The sequence below is a fragment of the Vipera berus genome (genome assembly GCF_964194415.1).
Source record: "Vipera berus genome assembly, chromosome: 4".
In the NCBI taxonomy this organism is placed as follows: domain Eukaryota; kingdom Metazoa; phylum Chordata; class Lepidosauria; order Squamata; family Viperidae; genus Vipera; species Vipera berus.
The window spans coordinates 36252882-36268217 of NC_138206.1; the positions used below are offsets into that span (position 1 = coordinate 36252882).

The 15336-nt window shown below is 38.2% G+C and overlaps 1 protein-coding gene across 1 annotated transcript in view; it reads right to left on the reverse strand.

Annotated features, from left to right (window-relative positions):
• The window catches only part of MYH15 (myosin heavy chain 15), a gene marked incomplete at its 5' end in the record, with an annotated part of 98258 nt that overhangs the window by 48303 nt on the left and 34619 nt on the right, over positions 1–15336 (reverse strand). Inside the window, 7 exons of the mRNA XM_081327740.1 lie at positions 746–1001; positions 4213–4349; positions 9460–9583; positions 10356–10473; positions 10596–10683; positions 12680–12747; positions 14871–15003. Of these exons, the coding sequence (XP_081183866.1) occupies positions 746–1001; positions 4213–4349; positions 9460–9583; positions 10356–10473; positions 10596–10683; positions 12680–12747; positions 14871–15003 (924 nt within the window). The remainder of the gene's footprint in view (positions 1–745; positions 1002–4212; positions 4350–9459; positions 9584–10355; positions 10474–10595; positions 10684–12679; positions 12748–14870; positions 15004–15336) is intronic.

The following is a 15336-nucleotide window of genomic DNA, read 5'->3' on the forward strand; positions in this document are numbered from 1 at the left end:
GGGCCCAAAACAGAGCCCTGGGGCACCTCACTACACACTTTCCTCCATGTAGATGTAGTTCCATTGAGGACCACATGCTGAATACAGCCGGTCAGCCAGCTACAAATCCATCTGGTGGTGATGCTGTCTAACCCATATTTTTCTATCTTATTAAGTATTAGGTAGTGGTCTACTTTATCAAATGCCTTACTGAAGTCCAAGTAAATTATATCTACAGAATTCCTCTGGTCCACTAATTTTGTCACCTGGTTAAAGAATGCAATAAGATTTGTCTGGCATGATCTGTTTTTGATAAGCCCATGTTGGCTTTTGGTAATGACTTTGTTTGCCTCTAGGTGTTTGCTGATTCGTTGCTTGATTATCTTTTCCAGAATCTTCCCAGATATTGAGGTCAGGCTGATAGGTCTGTGGTTGCCTGGATCCATTTTTTTTCCTTTTTTGAAGAAGGGAACTACATCAGCTCTTTTCCAGTCCTCTGGTAGTTCCCCAGTGCTCCAGGATATATAATATGATTTATATTATATAAAATGTAATTAAATGTTATGTTAGAAATACTTAGAAAAGAAAGGAAGGGGAGTTTTGAGTAAATTAAGGCTGACACTGTTAAAAACCTGTGCTAGAATTAAATGGATGCTCTTTTACATGCCCCTGGATTTCACTGTTTGCACTTAACAGAAACAGTTTCACAGCAAGCTTCCTTTGCTGGACCAAAGCTTGGGTTGGATTAATTAACACTGATACTTACTGCCTGCAGCTGGAGAAGCAGGTCATTCTTCTCCTGTACAAGAGAAACTTGCTTTTCTTCAAGTTCCTTCCTTCTGGCTTCTGATTTTTCTAAGGCCTCCTTCAGTTTCAGGAACTCTTCTTTCATATTAGCCATTTCTTTTTCAGTCTCTGCTGATTTTAGGAGGGGCTTGATCTTAAAGAATAGTTTCATCCAAGGCCAATTTTTCACAACCATGAAAGCTCGAATGTTCCACTGGATCACAAGCAGGGCATCTCTAAGGAAGGAAGGAAGGAAGGAAGGAAGGAAGGAAGGAAGGAAGGAAGGAAGGAAGGAAGGAAGGAAGGAAGGAAGGAAGGAAGGAAGGAAGGAAGGAAGGAAGTCTTAGTTATCTGAAATGGAGCCAACTTTAGTACTAGTACTTGGATCTTTCCTCATGATCTTACTTCTGCGTAATAACCTTTTCTCTTTTATGTACTAAATACTACATTGATGCTACATATTTAAAACATTCCTATTTCTAAATTGTATGCTTCATTTTGTGTACACCATTTCTACATTTCATCTGCATTTTCAAAGCAATAAAGCGCAGTTATCTATTTTTCGCACATCATCAGAAACAGCTGTAATAGTTACTATTAATATGTATACTGTACATGTTTTTATTTATATTGTATAAGTACCCTTTGAAATAAGAAGACAATAATATATGAGCCTTTACTTATATGTAACAAAGGGATCAACTATTTTTGCTTCTTAGAGATCCAAATTTACAGTAGGTCTTTCTCCACTGCTGAATTATAGTGCTCTAAACCTATCCTTGAATCCATGTAATTTTTTGTGTGCCATTCCACATCAAATGACTCCTGGCAGTTATCCCAGGATGATATTTGCTATGCCTATTGCAGTCATTATCTTGCCCTTATTGCCAATGTTTCAACTTACTGCAGTTACAGTATCTTACTTCCCTCCATAGTCATGGAAAAGCTGGACAGGGTTTATACTGTATACCTTGAGGCTGTCCTTGGATAAGGTTAGAATAATGGAAGAGAGGTTAATTTAACAATGATGTAACCAAGGATAACTTAAGGCTGTCCCACTCATGGTCTTCAGTGGAACACAGGGGGAAAAATTAGCCAGAGCATGCTAGTGCAGAAATGGAAGTGAATCTTATTCAACTCTGAGTCAGCATAAAAAACCCTTTTTTGCATAAGATAATAATATGGAGAAAAGAGAAAAAAACAATAGATTTTTTCTGGCATTTCATGGCATTAGTCACAATTATGAAATATCAGATACTACATGAATTACTTCAAAGTTCCATTTCATAAGTCAAATTCCTACTGCCTACTCAAACTAGTCCCTTCACATATCTAATTTTAGACAACAAATTCCTAGTAGTCTACATGGTGAAATTGATCCTGGCTTGTAAATTTGGAACATGCATTATCTGTATGATGCCAGGCTGAGGAAAATTGCTGTATAATATAATAATAATAATAATAATAATAATAATAATAATAATAATAATAATAATAATAATAATAATAATAATAATAATAATAATAATAATAATTATTATTATAATAATAATAATAATTATTATTATTATTATTATTATTATTATTATTATTATTATTTAATTTCTATACCGCCCTTCTCCCAAAGGACTCAGGGCAGTGTACAGGGCAATACAATAAAATATAACATATAAAAATTAAAAAAATATTAAATATTACAGCCCAATTCAATACATTAATACAATAACATTAAAATACCCCTAAACCCATCAGACCAGGCCGGCTTGTTCAAATAAATATGTTTTTAGGTCACGTCGGAAGGAGCGAAGGTCGGGAGCCATCCGGAGCTCCACCGGTAAACGGTTCCAAAGGTCTGGCGTGCCCACAGAGAACACCCTCCCCCTGGGGGCCACCAGTTGACACTCTTTGACCGACGGCACCCTAAGGAGGCCCTCTCTGTGGGAGCGCACTGGACGAAGGGAAGTTGATGCCGGCCGCAGGTGCTCCCGTAAGTAACCCGGACCCATGCCATTTAGGGCTTTATAGGTCGTAACCAGCACCTTGAATCTTACCCGGAGGACAACCGGAAGCCAATGCAGCTTGCGGAGTAGAGGGAGTATTGGGACACCCCCACCACAACTCGCGCGGCCGCATTCTGCACCAGTTGGAGCCTCCGAGTAGTCTTCAAGGGCAGCCTCATGTAGAGAGCATTGCAGTAGTCTAACCGGGAGGTCACGAGTGCATGAGTGACTGTGCGCAAGGCATCCCGGTCCAGATAGGGCCGCAACTGGTGCACCAGGCGAACCTGGGCGAAGGCCCCCCTAGTCACAGCTCCTATATGATCTTCCAAAGAGAGCTGTGAGTCTAGGAGGACACCCAAGTTGCGAGCCCTATCTACGGGGGGTAATATCTCACCCCCCATAATTAACAATGGAACAATCTGAATTTCTTGAGACGCCGGCACACACAGCCACTCAGTCTTGTCAGGGTTGAGCCGAAGCCTGTTCCTCCCCATCCAGACCCGAACCGCCTCCAGGCATCGGGACATCACATCGAGGGCATCACTGGGGTGGTTTGGGGTAGAAATAAAAAGCGGGGTATCATTCGCATATTGATGATACCCAACCCCAAAACCACAAATGATCTCACCCAGCGGCTTCATATAGATGTTGAACAGGAGAGGCGAGAGGACTGACCCCTGAGGGACTCCACAAATGAGAGGCCTCGAGGCCGACCTCTGCCCTCCTGCCAACACTGACTGCGAACATCCCAGGAGGTAGGAGGAGAACCACCGTAAGACAGTGCCTCCCACTCCCAATCCCCGAAGACGCCGCAGTAAGATACCATGGTCGATGGTATCAAAAGCCGCTGAGAGGTCTAATAGGACTAGGACAGAGGAGCAACCCCTGTCCCGAGCCCGCCAGAGATCATTCACCAGCGCGACCAATGCCGTCTCCGTGCTATACCCGGGCCTGAAGCCCGATTGGTATGGGTCTAGATAATCAGCTTCCTCCAGGAACAAAGGAAGCTGCTGCGCCACCACACTCTCGACAACCTTCGCAAGAAAGCGAAGGTTGGAGACCGGACGATAGTTGTTTAACACAGCTGGGTCCAGGCTTCTTGAGGAGGGGTCTCACCACCACCTCCTTCAAGGCGGTGGGAAAACTACCCTCGCTCAAAGAAGCAGTTATCACTGCCTGGAGCCAGCCTCATGTTCCCTCCCGAGCCGAATATACCAGCCAGGAGGGGCACGGGTCCAATAAACACGTGGTGGAGCTCAGCCTCCCCATAATCCTGTCCACCTCTTCCGGAGTCACAAGATCGAACTCCTCCCAGATGACATCGACAAGACCACCCATGTTCTCATCGTCAGACTCTGCCCAGTCCAATCCAGTCCAATCACTTGGAAAAGAGAAGTAAAGATTTATTCCCAGTGTATAGTGTCATGAAGAGTATGTAGCATAATACCTTCGTTCTACCATCTTCTGGAACTCAGTACGCATCAGTTTGCTTCGGGCTCTTGCTTGAATGAGTGTTAAGATCTTGGCTAATCTCTCATCTCTCATTTCTTCCAGATGGCCTAGGAGACCAGCTTTAAAAAAAACCTGAAATACATCAGTTTGTCAAATGAATTTAATCAATTGTTATTGGTGACACACAGATCAGTTTCAGACATGTAACAAAGCACAACAATGTAAGTGCATAATAATAGCTGTATCAGCACACTGCAATAGCAAGATAAAAATAGTAGATTATGAAATCTTAATGTGGATTTAGAAGAAGTGATATTGCATTATCCAGTGCATAAGGTGGTTAATTAATTAATTGAAATTACTATTGACTCTTGAAATATAAAAATGTAGCTCATTTTTCTTTAAATTAAAAACTGTAAAAGCAAATGAGAATGATAATATAAGTCTATACTATAGAGCCATGGTGGCAAACCTATGGCACGCATGCCACAGGTGGCATGCAGAGCACTCTCTGTGGGCACACGCGCCATCGCCCCAGTCCTAGGCCTTCAGCTGGGTTTTATAAAAGCTTTTTGCTTTAGGCCTGCGCCGCCGTGTGCAAAAAAAAAATGCATCCAAACAACGCAGCCATGCCCACCCAATAGGCCATGCCCACCCAACGGGCCATGCCTACCCAGCACCCGATGATACATAAGTGGGTTTTGGTTTGCAGTTTGGGCACTCGGTCTCTAAAAGGTTCGCCCTCACTGCTATAGAGCTTAGAATATACCTTTTTCCATTAGGTTTTTTCCTTAATAGCAATTGCCATTTAATCCTAATACTAGGTCCAATTTTAATGATCCTGCTCTTAATTTACTTTCACTGCATTCTACATCAATGCAATTTTATTCTTTTTAATTTTTATTTTTTTTCCTCAGGAGGTTTTATGTATATGGAAATCCAAATTACCAACATCTCTCTCGGATTTTAATTTTAAACTGATTAGTTTAATTCTGGCCTAAACTTAAAATCACTACTTAATTTTCAGTAGACATTTGGAAAAGGTGAATACACTGAGGGTTCAAACAGTATTCCATTCTATGTTTCCAGGCTTTGAAAAAGACAGGGAAGGAAAATGCAAATACTATAAATGAAATATGATATGGAAATTGTGTCCATAGGAGAGATTTGGATTCTGGGACCACAGACAAAGTTGTCTTGAAGATGGACTGGGTACTGAGGCTTTGAATAAGATAACTGAGGACTGGGTCCTCAAATCTTCAATATTTTTACAAATGATTTAGATACAGAAATAGAGGAATATTTATCAAATTTACACATGACAGAAAGTTGAATGGGTAGATAATATGCCATTTTTATAGATGGAAATAAATTAAAAATGATCTTTGCAGAGAAGTAGGCTGCAAGTAAAATAATAAATTAAAGACACAAATAAAAAATTCACTTTGGAAACAAAAATTAAAAGTACAGCTTTAGGACAAGAGACATCTGGCTTATAGTATTTCTCATGAAAAATATCTTAGAATAGAATGCATTTGATATAGTGGTTAACTATCAGGCTAGAAACTGAGAGACTGTGAGTGATCTTGGCTAGTCACTTTCTCTCAGCCCTAGGAAGGAGGCAGTGACAAATCACTTCTGAAAAACCTTGCTAAGAAAACTGAAGGGACTTGTCCACATATTTCTTCATAAATAAATTAAGTAAAAAATATATTTTGCTTTGGTCAGACCTTATTTTTATTATTGAGCTCACTTGAAATAAGTTCAGCGAAGGATAATGAAACGATTGGGGGCTAGAAATTCCCATGAAAGGATGTTAAAGAATTAAGGGTATTTTCCATTGAGAAGAGAAGGCTGAGAATACTGCAATAGCATTCTTGTACAAATGTAATAAAAGTGTTAAAAATTGTTTTAGAATTGGGACTGAAACTAAGACACATAGAGACAGATTACCTACTGTGCTGTTTACTCTTACAACTGCTGACAGGAAGCAAAGTGACAGATATATTTATGTGTATATACAAATAAGTGTAAACATAATAACAAAGAAATATTGTCTTTATATCTCATTGCTAAATGAAATTGCTCTAGTCACTGAGCCATATTCCACAATGTGGAAGGCTAGACAATCTAGCAATGAAAATATATCTTCTTCTGGATGGTACACATACAACGCTGGGAGCTTTCCTGTTCCAACTCTAGGATTCTATGAAGGATATACCGTATATACTTGAGTATAAGCCGAATTTTTCAGCCCACTTTTTGGGCTGAAAAATTCCACTTCGGCTTATACTCCAGTCAACAAAAAAACTTACCGAGGACTTGTGCGCGGCCGAGGCTTTGGTGCTTCCGGGATCGCGCGCACCTCTCCCAAGCCACCGCCGTCCGAGACCTGCAGGTCTCCGTTCCTCCGCGCCCTGCCTGCCTGCTTCTTTCAGCTGTCTGCCCATCAGCTGTCCATAGGGATGCTGCAAAGCTCTCCTTCTCTAGGCCTTGGACTCCCTCCTGGCTGAAGAGTAGATGAACCAAGCCAGCAAGGAGACAAAATGTTTCTGCAGCTGTTTTTCCTCTGAAGGTTTTTTTTTTTTTTTAAAGTAATCTCCGAAGGTTATGCCAGAAAATGGAGGACGCTGGGTCTTTGCAAGCTTTAGCTGTCCGCCTGGCTGCCTGAAGGCCACCCTTTTCAGGCAGTCTGACAGACAGCTAAAACTTGCAAAGACCCAGCGTCCTCCATTTTCTGGCACAACTTTTAGGGATTTATTATTATTATTCCTACTACTACTATTACTACTACTACTACTTCAGGAGTAAAAAGTTGCAGAAAAAAATTCTCTCCTTACTAGCTTAGTTCCTCTACTCTTCCATCTGGAGCCAAGGTAAGATTTTAAAAAGGGATATTGGTTGGAAGGCAGAGGGAGAGTTTAGTTTTAGCATCTAAAAAAAGGGGGGGGGAAATCAGCGAGTACATCCCAACCAGCTTTTTATGTTTTTGTTATTGAAGAAATATGGGGGAGGGGGAGGGGTTCTGGGGTGGGTTGGGGAGGGGATAATATTGTAACTTCAATAAAAATTTTCAATAAAAAAAAAAGAAATATGGCTTTCTGGGGGAAGGTGGGGAGGGCGTTAAGGAAGGAAAGGGTTTTTGGAAGCTCGTCCTGAAGCTGCCTTTTGTGCAAGGGGCCTTTTCTCAAAGCCTAGAGAGGCAGCTTTGTTGCCTCCCCGTAGACAGCTGATGGGCGAACACCAAAAGCTCCAAAAGGCTAGGGAACTAGTCCCAGAACACCTTGGTAGGAGGAAGGGCAGAGGCAGAATTGGGAAAGAGGTAAGACAGGGTTTTCCTTCCCAGATGTTTCTCTTTGGCAAGACAGCCAGCTGTGCTGAAGCCCAGTATCTGGGGGTGGGGGAGACCTGAGGCAGGCGGGCTGGTGCTTGCATTAGGCCTCCCAGGATCCCAGAGGCTTGCAGAGCGCGGATCCAGCCTCCGAGGCATGCAGAACGGCGGATCGGCTTATAATCGAGTCAACAACTTTTCCCAGTTTTTGGGGGTGAAATTGGGGGTCTCGGCTTATACTCGAGTCGGCTTATACTCAAGTATATACGGTAATATAATTTCTAAAAGTGAATATATTAATAGAAGGAAAGCTAGGTCATGGCTTTTTTTTTATTCTAGTAAAGATCTTTGCAAAAGCTCATCTTTTCTGGAACTTAATTAAAATATGCCAGCTACACTACAGTTGACAGGAGGAGCAGCAAGTCAATAATTAACTCGTCTTCTAGCCTAGCAGTATGTTTAAATCTATGTGTTAAGTAGAGAAGTGGGTGTAAGCAGGAAAGGAGAAAGTGAAGGGGGGAGAAAGTGCTAGATTTCACAAATGCTATATGGGAACAAAGGCAAAGTAATAATAGCCACTGTCCTTCTTCAGGGACAAGTGGTCCTTTGACAAGTGGATGGGTTGTTAATCTTTTGGCTTTGGTGCAAGGAAAAAGCAATCATTGGAAAGCAGTGGGTCCCAGACAGTAGGTGGCCAATCTAGTATTTGACAGTATCAAATATATCGAAGTATCAAAGACAGTATCAGAGATAACTGAAATTATCTTTCTGTATTTTATTTGAGGCAAGGAAACCAATCTAAAATATAAATATAAATCCAAAGGTTATTTACTACTTTGGATTTCCTGTCACATTCCATATATACAATAAATAGCCTCTGTCATAGAAAAAGGAAAGCTTTTGAAAGTTTCAAAAGCATCCTGCTCAAGTTTTAACAGACATTTAGGAAATTTAAACGGAAATAAATATTACAACATTTTGCCTATCTGTATAAAGCGCAGGTTGGCAAGCAGCAGAAGTTTTAAATCAGCTCTAAGGCAGGATGTCTGTTAGTGATTTATTTATAAAGGCTTCTACAGTAATTCAACTATCATTGTGCCAATATAAGAAAACAAAGGCAGGTTTTATATCATTATTATGGCCAGGTATTGCTAGAAGATTCTCTACATGACTAGTGGAGAAATGGTCTCAGTTGATACCAAAAGTGATACCAAAAATATATGAATGCTGATTGATTTGTCAGCCCAGTAAAACCATTTGGACCGAAATGTAGCTGATCCCTACCCAAGGCACTTTAGAAATGCTTCTCCCTTTATGTATTTGTTGTCAGCCTGGATACAGTAAAACCATTTGGATCCAAATTACACAGTGGCTGATTCCTACTCAAGGCACTTTAGATATGCTTCTCCCTTTATGTATTTGAACCATAACAATATTCGGGTAAGCTATTTACAATGGAACAACTCTGCTTATGCAAAGAAGCCAATTGAGAATCTAGAGAAAATTGGAGTAATGTTTTCCATTTCTTCATGGTGGGAGAACAACGCATTGTAGAAGGATTTCAAGGATGACTATAAATCCACAGGATTAAACCTTTTTTGCATTAAAAGATTCATACAATTGATTGAAATCTCATGTAATCTCTACCTGTAGATAGCAAGGTTATGGACCTGGTAGTTGATCTATTTTAAATCTGTCCTTTCCTTGTTGAGATAAAACTATTCTTCCCAAATATAATGCAGCAAGACTTTATCAATAGGGCTACATATCAGAAGATACATATTTAAATAACACAAATTCCAATTCTCCTTATAATAGTTATTTCAAAATTCTAAAGAGTTCTGATCCAGATACCAACTACGAACATGCCTTTCCATTTTCTCCATTGCTGGCTTAAGTAAACTGCTTTACCTTGGTGTGCCCAAAGCGGTACTGGTTAAAATCAATATCCAAAGAGCCCAATAATTTTTCAGCAGCTTTTCTGCTGTCCACAAACTTGTCCTCTGGAATTGCAGAAGGATTCAGGATGCGATATCTGATAGAAGCAGATAAATAACTGACAAATAAATTAAAGTCCAGACTATGGTATAATTCCTTCCTTGGTTTAGGAATCAGGAAGTCTACTAATACCTCACAGTGTGTGCCTTTGCACAACAAGCTTAATACAGTAAAAAAAAATGTTGACATTGTACTTGATTTACACACACTACACATATTTATTTGTTTATTTATTTCAAACATTCACATAACTTGATTGGTTTTAATCTGGATTAGTTTTTTGTGGTTTGGCAGATTGTGACAACTCATAGGATTTGATTAACATTTCAGGGTACACAAAAAATGTAACCAGTTAAAGTATGTTAAGTGAACCCAGACACTTTGTCCACCTAATCAAATATGTCTACATAAATCTTTCTCAATGTGATGCTCTTCAGAGATGCTGTAACTGCAACAGCCAGAATTTTTAACTCGCTCTGGCCCACCATCCATGCCAGCTGAAAATTTTAAATATTTGAGGGTGATAAAGCTGAGTAACCACAAGTTTATGCAAAATTATTCTGGAAAAATGTGCTCATTTTCAGAAGTTAAAATCTGTACTACATATGCACTCTGTGGAATCGGAAGCATCCTTTTGTCCTCTTTGAATGCAAACTATTGCATATTCTAAAATATATATTTCATGTCATTTTTTTTTATTCAGTTTGGCCAGAATAAATGAAGAACTGGATCTCCTGAGATGCTATTAAAGAACAAATATCAATTCTGCAAAGGTAACAATTTGACTGTGCCATTGTTCTTCACATTACCTTTGTTTAAAGTCAGCATAAATGACTCTATTAGGAAAGCCTTTGCGGCAAATGCGGATTCCTTCCAAGACACCATTACAGCGAAGTTGATGGAGGACAAGGAAAGGATCCATTGCCCCTGAAATGATAGGACAATAAATGCATTCCTATATATATGCATGCTTAAAAGCAGGACTTTCTCCCCCATTAGATTAAGTATTAAAAACAAAATATATTCTTAGAGAAAACACAGGCTTTTACCTGGAGTTTTTGTTTCATTGGGGATAATGCAACGCACAAAATGAGGAGCTGTAGATCGTAAATTAGTCATCAATTTGTTTAAATTTTCCTAAATATACAGAGAATAAAGAAATAAAAGCTTAACAATAAAATTAGAGAGAATACAAATTGCCATTTATATCACAAAACTTTTAAATCATTTAAACATTTAAATCACAAAACTGCATCTCACTTACTTTGGCCATGTCATGTGGGGGAATTCACTGAAGAAAGCAATTACGTTTGGAAGAGTTACATCATAAATTACCATACTAGCTTTATAGGACACTAACAGTAGTTCTCTGCTGTCTATTCAAGTTTTCACTTAAAGTTAAGTATTCTTACTTTGTTATTATTTAGATATAATGTTAAATAATGATGTTATATCATATGATAATGAGTTTGGGTGCGTTTTGGGCTTGCATGTTGAAATCTAACATTCCTTCCTCTGTAGAAGATTAGAAATATCTGCTTTTTAAAAGTGAAAGTGTATTGTTGTGATGTCCATCTTGGATTACATGATGTTTAGACACAAATTATAATTGTTAGCCTAGCGCAGGGGTAGGCAACCTCGGCACTTTTATGACTCATGCACCTCAACTCCCAGAATTCCTGAGTCAGTTATGCTGACTCAGGAATTCTGGGAGTTGAGGTCCATGAGTCATAAAAGAGCCGAGGTTGCCTACCCCCGGCCGGAAGAGAGAACATATTAAATATGAGGTACTGAAGTTGTTAACTGTGTATTCACATTTTAATGAAATGAAATCAAATTCACTTTTTCTCCAAGTCCCTTCTACCTATTTATATTTTTTCTTAATCCTTCTGACATAAGGTCTTCCACATATTATTTACAGACTGGGTGGAGCCTTTATCTTGAAAAAGGTTATACACCATATACACCACATCATCCAATTTTAAACTATTGTTTATTCAAATAGCAACCAATTTGATTGGGATAGTGTTAGTTTCCTGCCTTGAGCAGGGAGTTGGACTAGAAGACCTCCAAGTTCCCTTCCAGTCAAAAGATTCTATGATTCTAAACAAACAAACTAAGTTATTTGTCTAAAGCAACAGCTTTATCCCTCTTCCCTCTTGTTGTTCAGTCAGGCAATCTGGTCTTTCTAGCAAGTTCTGTTCCTGCCCTTTTACACCACATTTCGTGGATTGCTGGGCCAAAAGGATCTTGTAACATATTCCCACTCTGAACAAAGATAATTTTAATGAATTAAACACATTGAAGGAAGATCTATCTTCTGCATTAAATGTTAACACTGAAATACAAACAAAATTAAACACAGAATATTCACTCTTGAAAGTGTGATCTCTACTTATTTAGCAATTATTCTATTTATATATTTGAGTATGACAAGCAGAAGTTGCATTTTTTTATCCAGAACTGCACATTTACTACAATTTGAGCAAAGCCACAAATGTTATCAATGGCAAAAAATATTATTTAACACTGTATATGGAATGTCAGCAATGATATTTCATATCTTCTGTGAAAATGGCCACATTTGGATCTTTGTTTTTGAAGTATAAGCTCTCACGGATTCTCAGACATATATTATCTATGAGAGCCTTTGGGCCATGGTTTGCTAAACAAACAATTATGACCTATTGCACTTATTGCATAAGTTGATTTGCATTTCAAAAAACCCTACATCATGTTTTAGCATTATATATTAGCAGAACTATGAAAATTTCAGATTAAATTCTGAACTCCTAAAGGGTAAATTCTGTCCAATTATTTTTTTTATCAAAGTAGACATGACAGCCAACCTTTGAAAAAGAATCCAGATGACTGGAATGTGCCTTTGGTCACTGATCTAATTCTGAGAAATATAACCACCAGTAGCCATGAAAATAACAATGAATCCTGTGGAGCTGTAAGTATTCATATAATTATTTTAACAAGTAGTTCTTTTTTAAGTTAACATGCTGAAAATTCAGATCTTGTAAAATCACTTTTTAATTATTGCTCTGTTTCATTCGATTATACTATTTTTGCAGGAGTGAAAGAAAATAAAGGAGATGTTATACTTAAAAAGGGAATATAAAATTACTTTATGCATTGATGACACTGTCTGGAAGGAAGCCCCTTTCTTGCGTTTCTTCTCTCCACTTTGATCAACTTGAAAAAAAAGAAAAAAAGAGAATTAAATCTCATTACAACACTAGCATATAACCGCAGACATTTTACGTGATTTAGAAGTCTAGGAGTATTTTAGAAAGCCACTTTTGGGGAACAAACAGATTTATTTTGGTTCCGTGTCATTTTCAGTGTTAAAATGTTGGGCAAACCTTTGTGACTGCTCGCCCTTTTTGAGTTCCTCTATTCAACTACAGTCAAATCTTGGGCCAGGGGCAACCATCCATTGATGACAACTATTGATAACAACATTGATGCCAACTATTAATCAGAACTGATCTTTCATGGAAGTTCTAGGTCCAAGAGATTAGAGTTAGACACTGCGTGATTGGAATTATACTGATCATATGGCCAACTGGTATAATTGATGTCATTTCAGTTTTGAGAAATTCTGATGTTAAAATGTGTAATATGTGGATATTTGGCTTCTACAAATAACTATTAAACAATCAATCTCCATAACAAGAGATTTGTAGTGTAGAGCAACTTTGTTTTTCATTTATCAAATATACAATATTTTAGAATTAAAGTTTTTTTTAATAACTAAAGGCAGGGCTTTTTTTCTCATAGAACGCTCAGAACGGAGTTCCGGCACCTTTTTTGGATGGAACCTTGTAGGGTAGGCAAGGCAGGTTGTATGACATGTCTGAATTCCGGCACCTTTTTCTTTTACAAAAAACGCACTGACTAAAGGCACATCCTTATTTAACTTATTTATGTGTGTCTGTGTAAAAACTGTCTCAGCTTTGTTTTATTAGAACCCTCTAGCTAGTGTCCACTGAGAATGGATTCCTATAATGCCCTTTTAAAATTTATAATATACACACAACCGTTATCAACTGATGACCTATGTACAATAATTGCATGCAGTTCTAAAAAACAAGGCACAATTTATTTTCACTTGGTTGACTCACCCATAGACTACTATGTCTGAGTTATGACACTAAGCCATGGTTAGTTTAATCATGATTGGCTATTGTTATCCATTATGCTCAGCCATAAACCATGGATTACCAAACATAAGGGCTTATTCTTAGATTAATCTAAGGCAAAATTAAACAGATGTAGCTGTGTATTAAAAATGTGTTTATGTATATGTATGTGTGTGTGTGTATATGCAATATCTGTGTTACCAAATATAATTTTTTTGTTCTTCCATACAAAAGACTGCCTATATAACAGGGAGGACTGCATTCAATTTGTTTGCAACAGTGCATATCTATACCCACAGGATTTATACCTCTGAACTATAAAACATTCCTTTTGAATGGATTAGTTTGCATTCTTGAAATATGAATGTACATTTTGAAGAATGTTCATTCTTCAAACTATAGGGGTGTATGTGTGGTCCTTGACGCTCTCTGAGCTTGGCTGTTTTCTTGCAGACATTTTATTACCCAAACTAATTTAAATCATCAGTGCTAGAGAGGAGTGGGGTGAGCAAACTCCTCATTTCAACCCTGAGCTACAAATATATTCCTTTATTGATCAAAACTATAGATTATCTTAGCTTCCACATATGCATATCTTATAGTATGGCTGATTTACAAATAAATGTGCTACTCAAAGATTATAAAATAGTATAATCTTTGAACAGCACAAGTAGTATAAAGAAGTAAAAGGAACCATAGAAGCCATTGTGCTCAATCCCTTGCTCCACCTAGTAGCATCTACTAGAGCATCTCTGAGATCCAATCTTTGTTTGAAGACTATAATGAAGGAGAGCTCACCAATCATGTGGAAGCCTACTCCATTAGCTGACATTGCATACATTGAGGAAATATCTGTGAAATTCCTTCCTTATAATTCCAACCCACTGCTTCTGCTCCTACTCTAATAGGCAATATTTAGTTGTGAAACATGTTTTTACATGTAAAGCACCCTTTAACATCTGCTTTATAATTATCATTTAACCAGAGCCAGCAAAAAGACTGAATGAAGTACCAACAATTTGAATTCTTGACTCTTACTCTGCTCCCCAGAGAGATATTTATATGCCTAACATTGCCACTGCCAAATATTCCAAGATCATAAGCTAATATATTTATTAGCCACATTTTCTAGTATGTGATGCAAGATATAAAATATAAGATTCTTCCACTTACCACTGTCAGCACTGACATAATTTTCAAATAGGCTGGCCAGAAGTTTGTTGGATGATTTTTGAAAAATACCCACCACAGTTTCATTGAGAGGGTCTTTGTTTTTCTCAAGCCAACCAACTATGTTATAGGGCACCTAAAAGAAGTACCAAAAAGAATTTTAAAGCCAGCAAGTGAGAAACTAAACTACCCAAACAATAATAATCTTTTTACTTGACATCAATTCAATACTCAGTTTTGACCTATGAAGTACAGGTAGTCCTTGACTTACATCCACAGTGGATCCCAAAATTTCTGTTGCTAAATGAGATAGTTGTTAAGAGAATTTTGCCTCATTTTACAACCTTTCTCAGCACAGTTGTTAAGTTAATCACTGGAATTGTTACGTTAGTAACATGATTGTCAAGTGAATTTAGCTTCCCTGATTTTGCTTGTCAGAAAGTCATGACCCCAGAACACTATAATTATC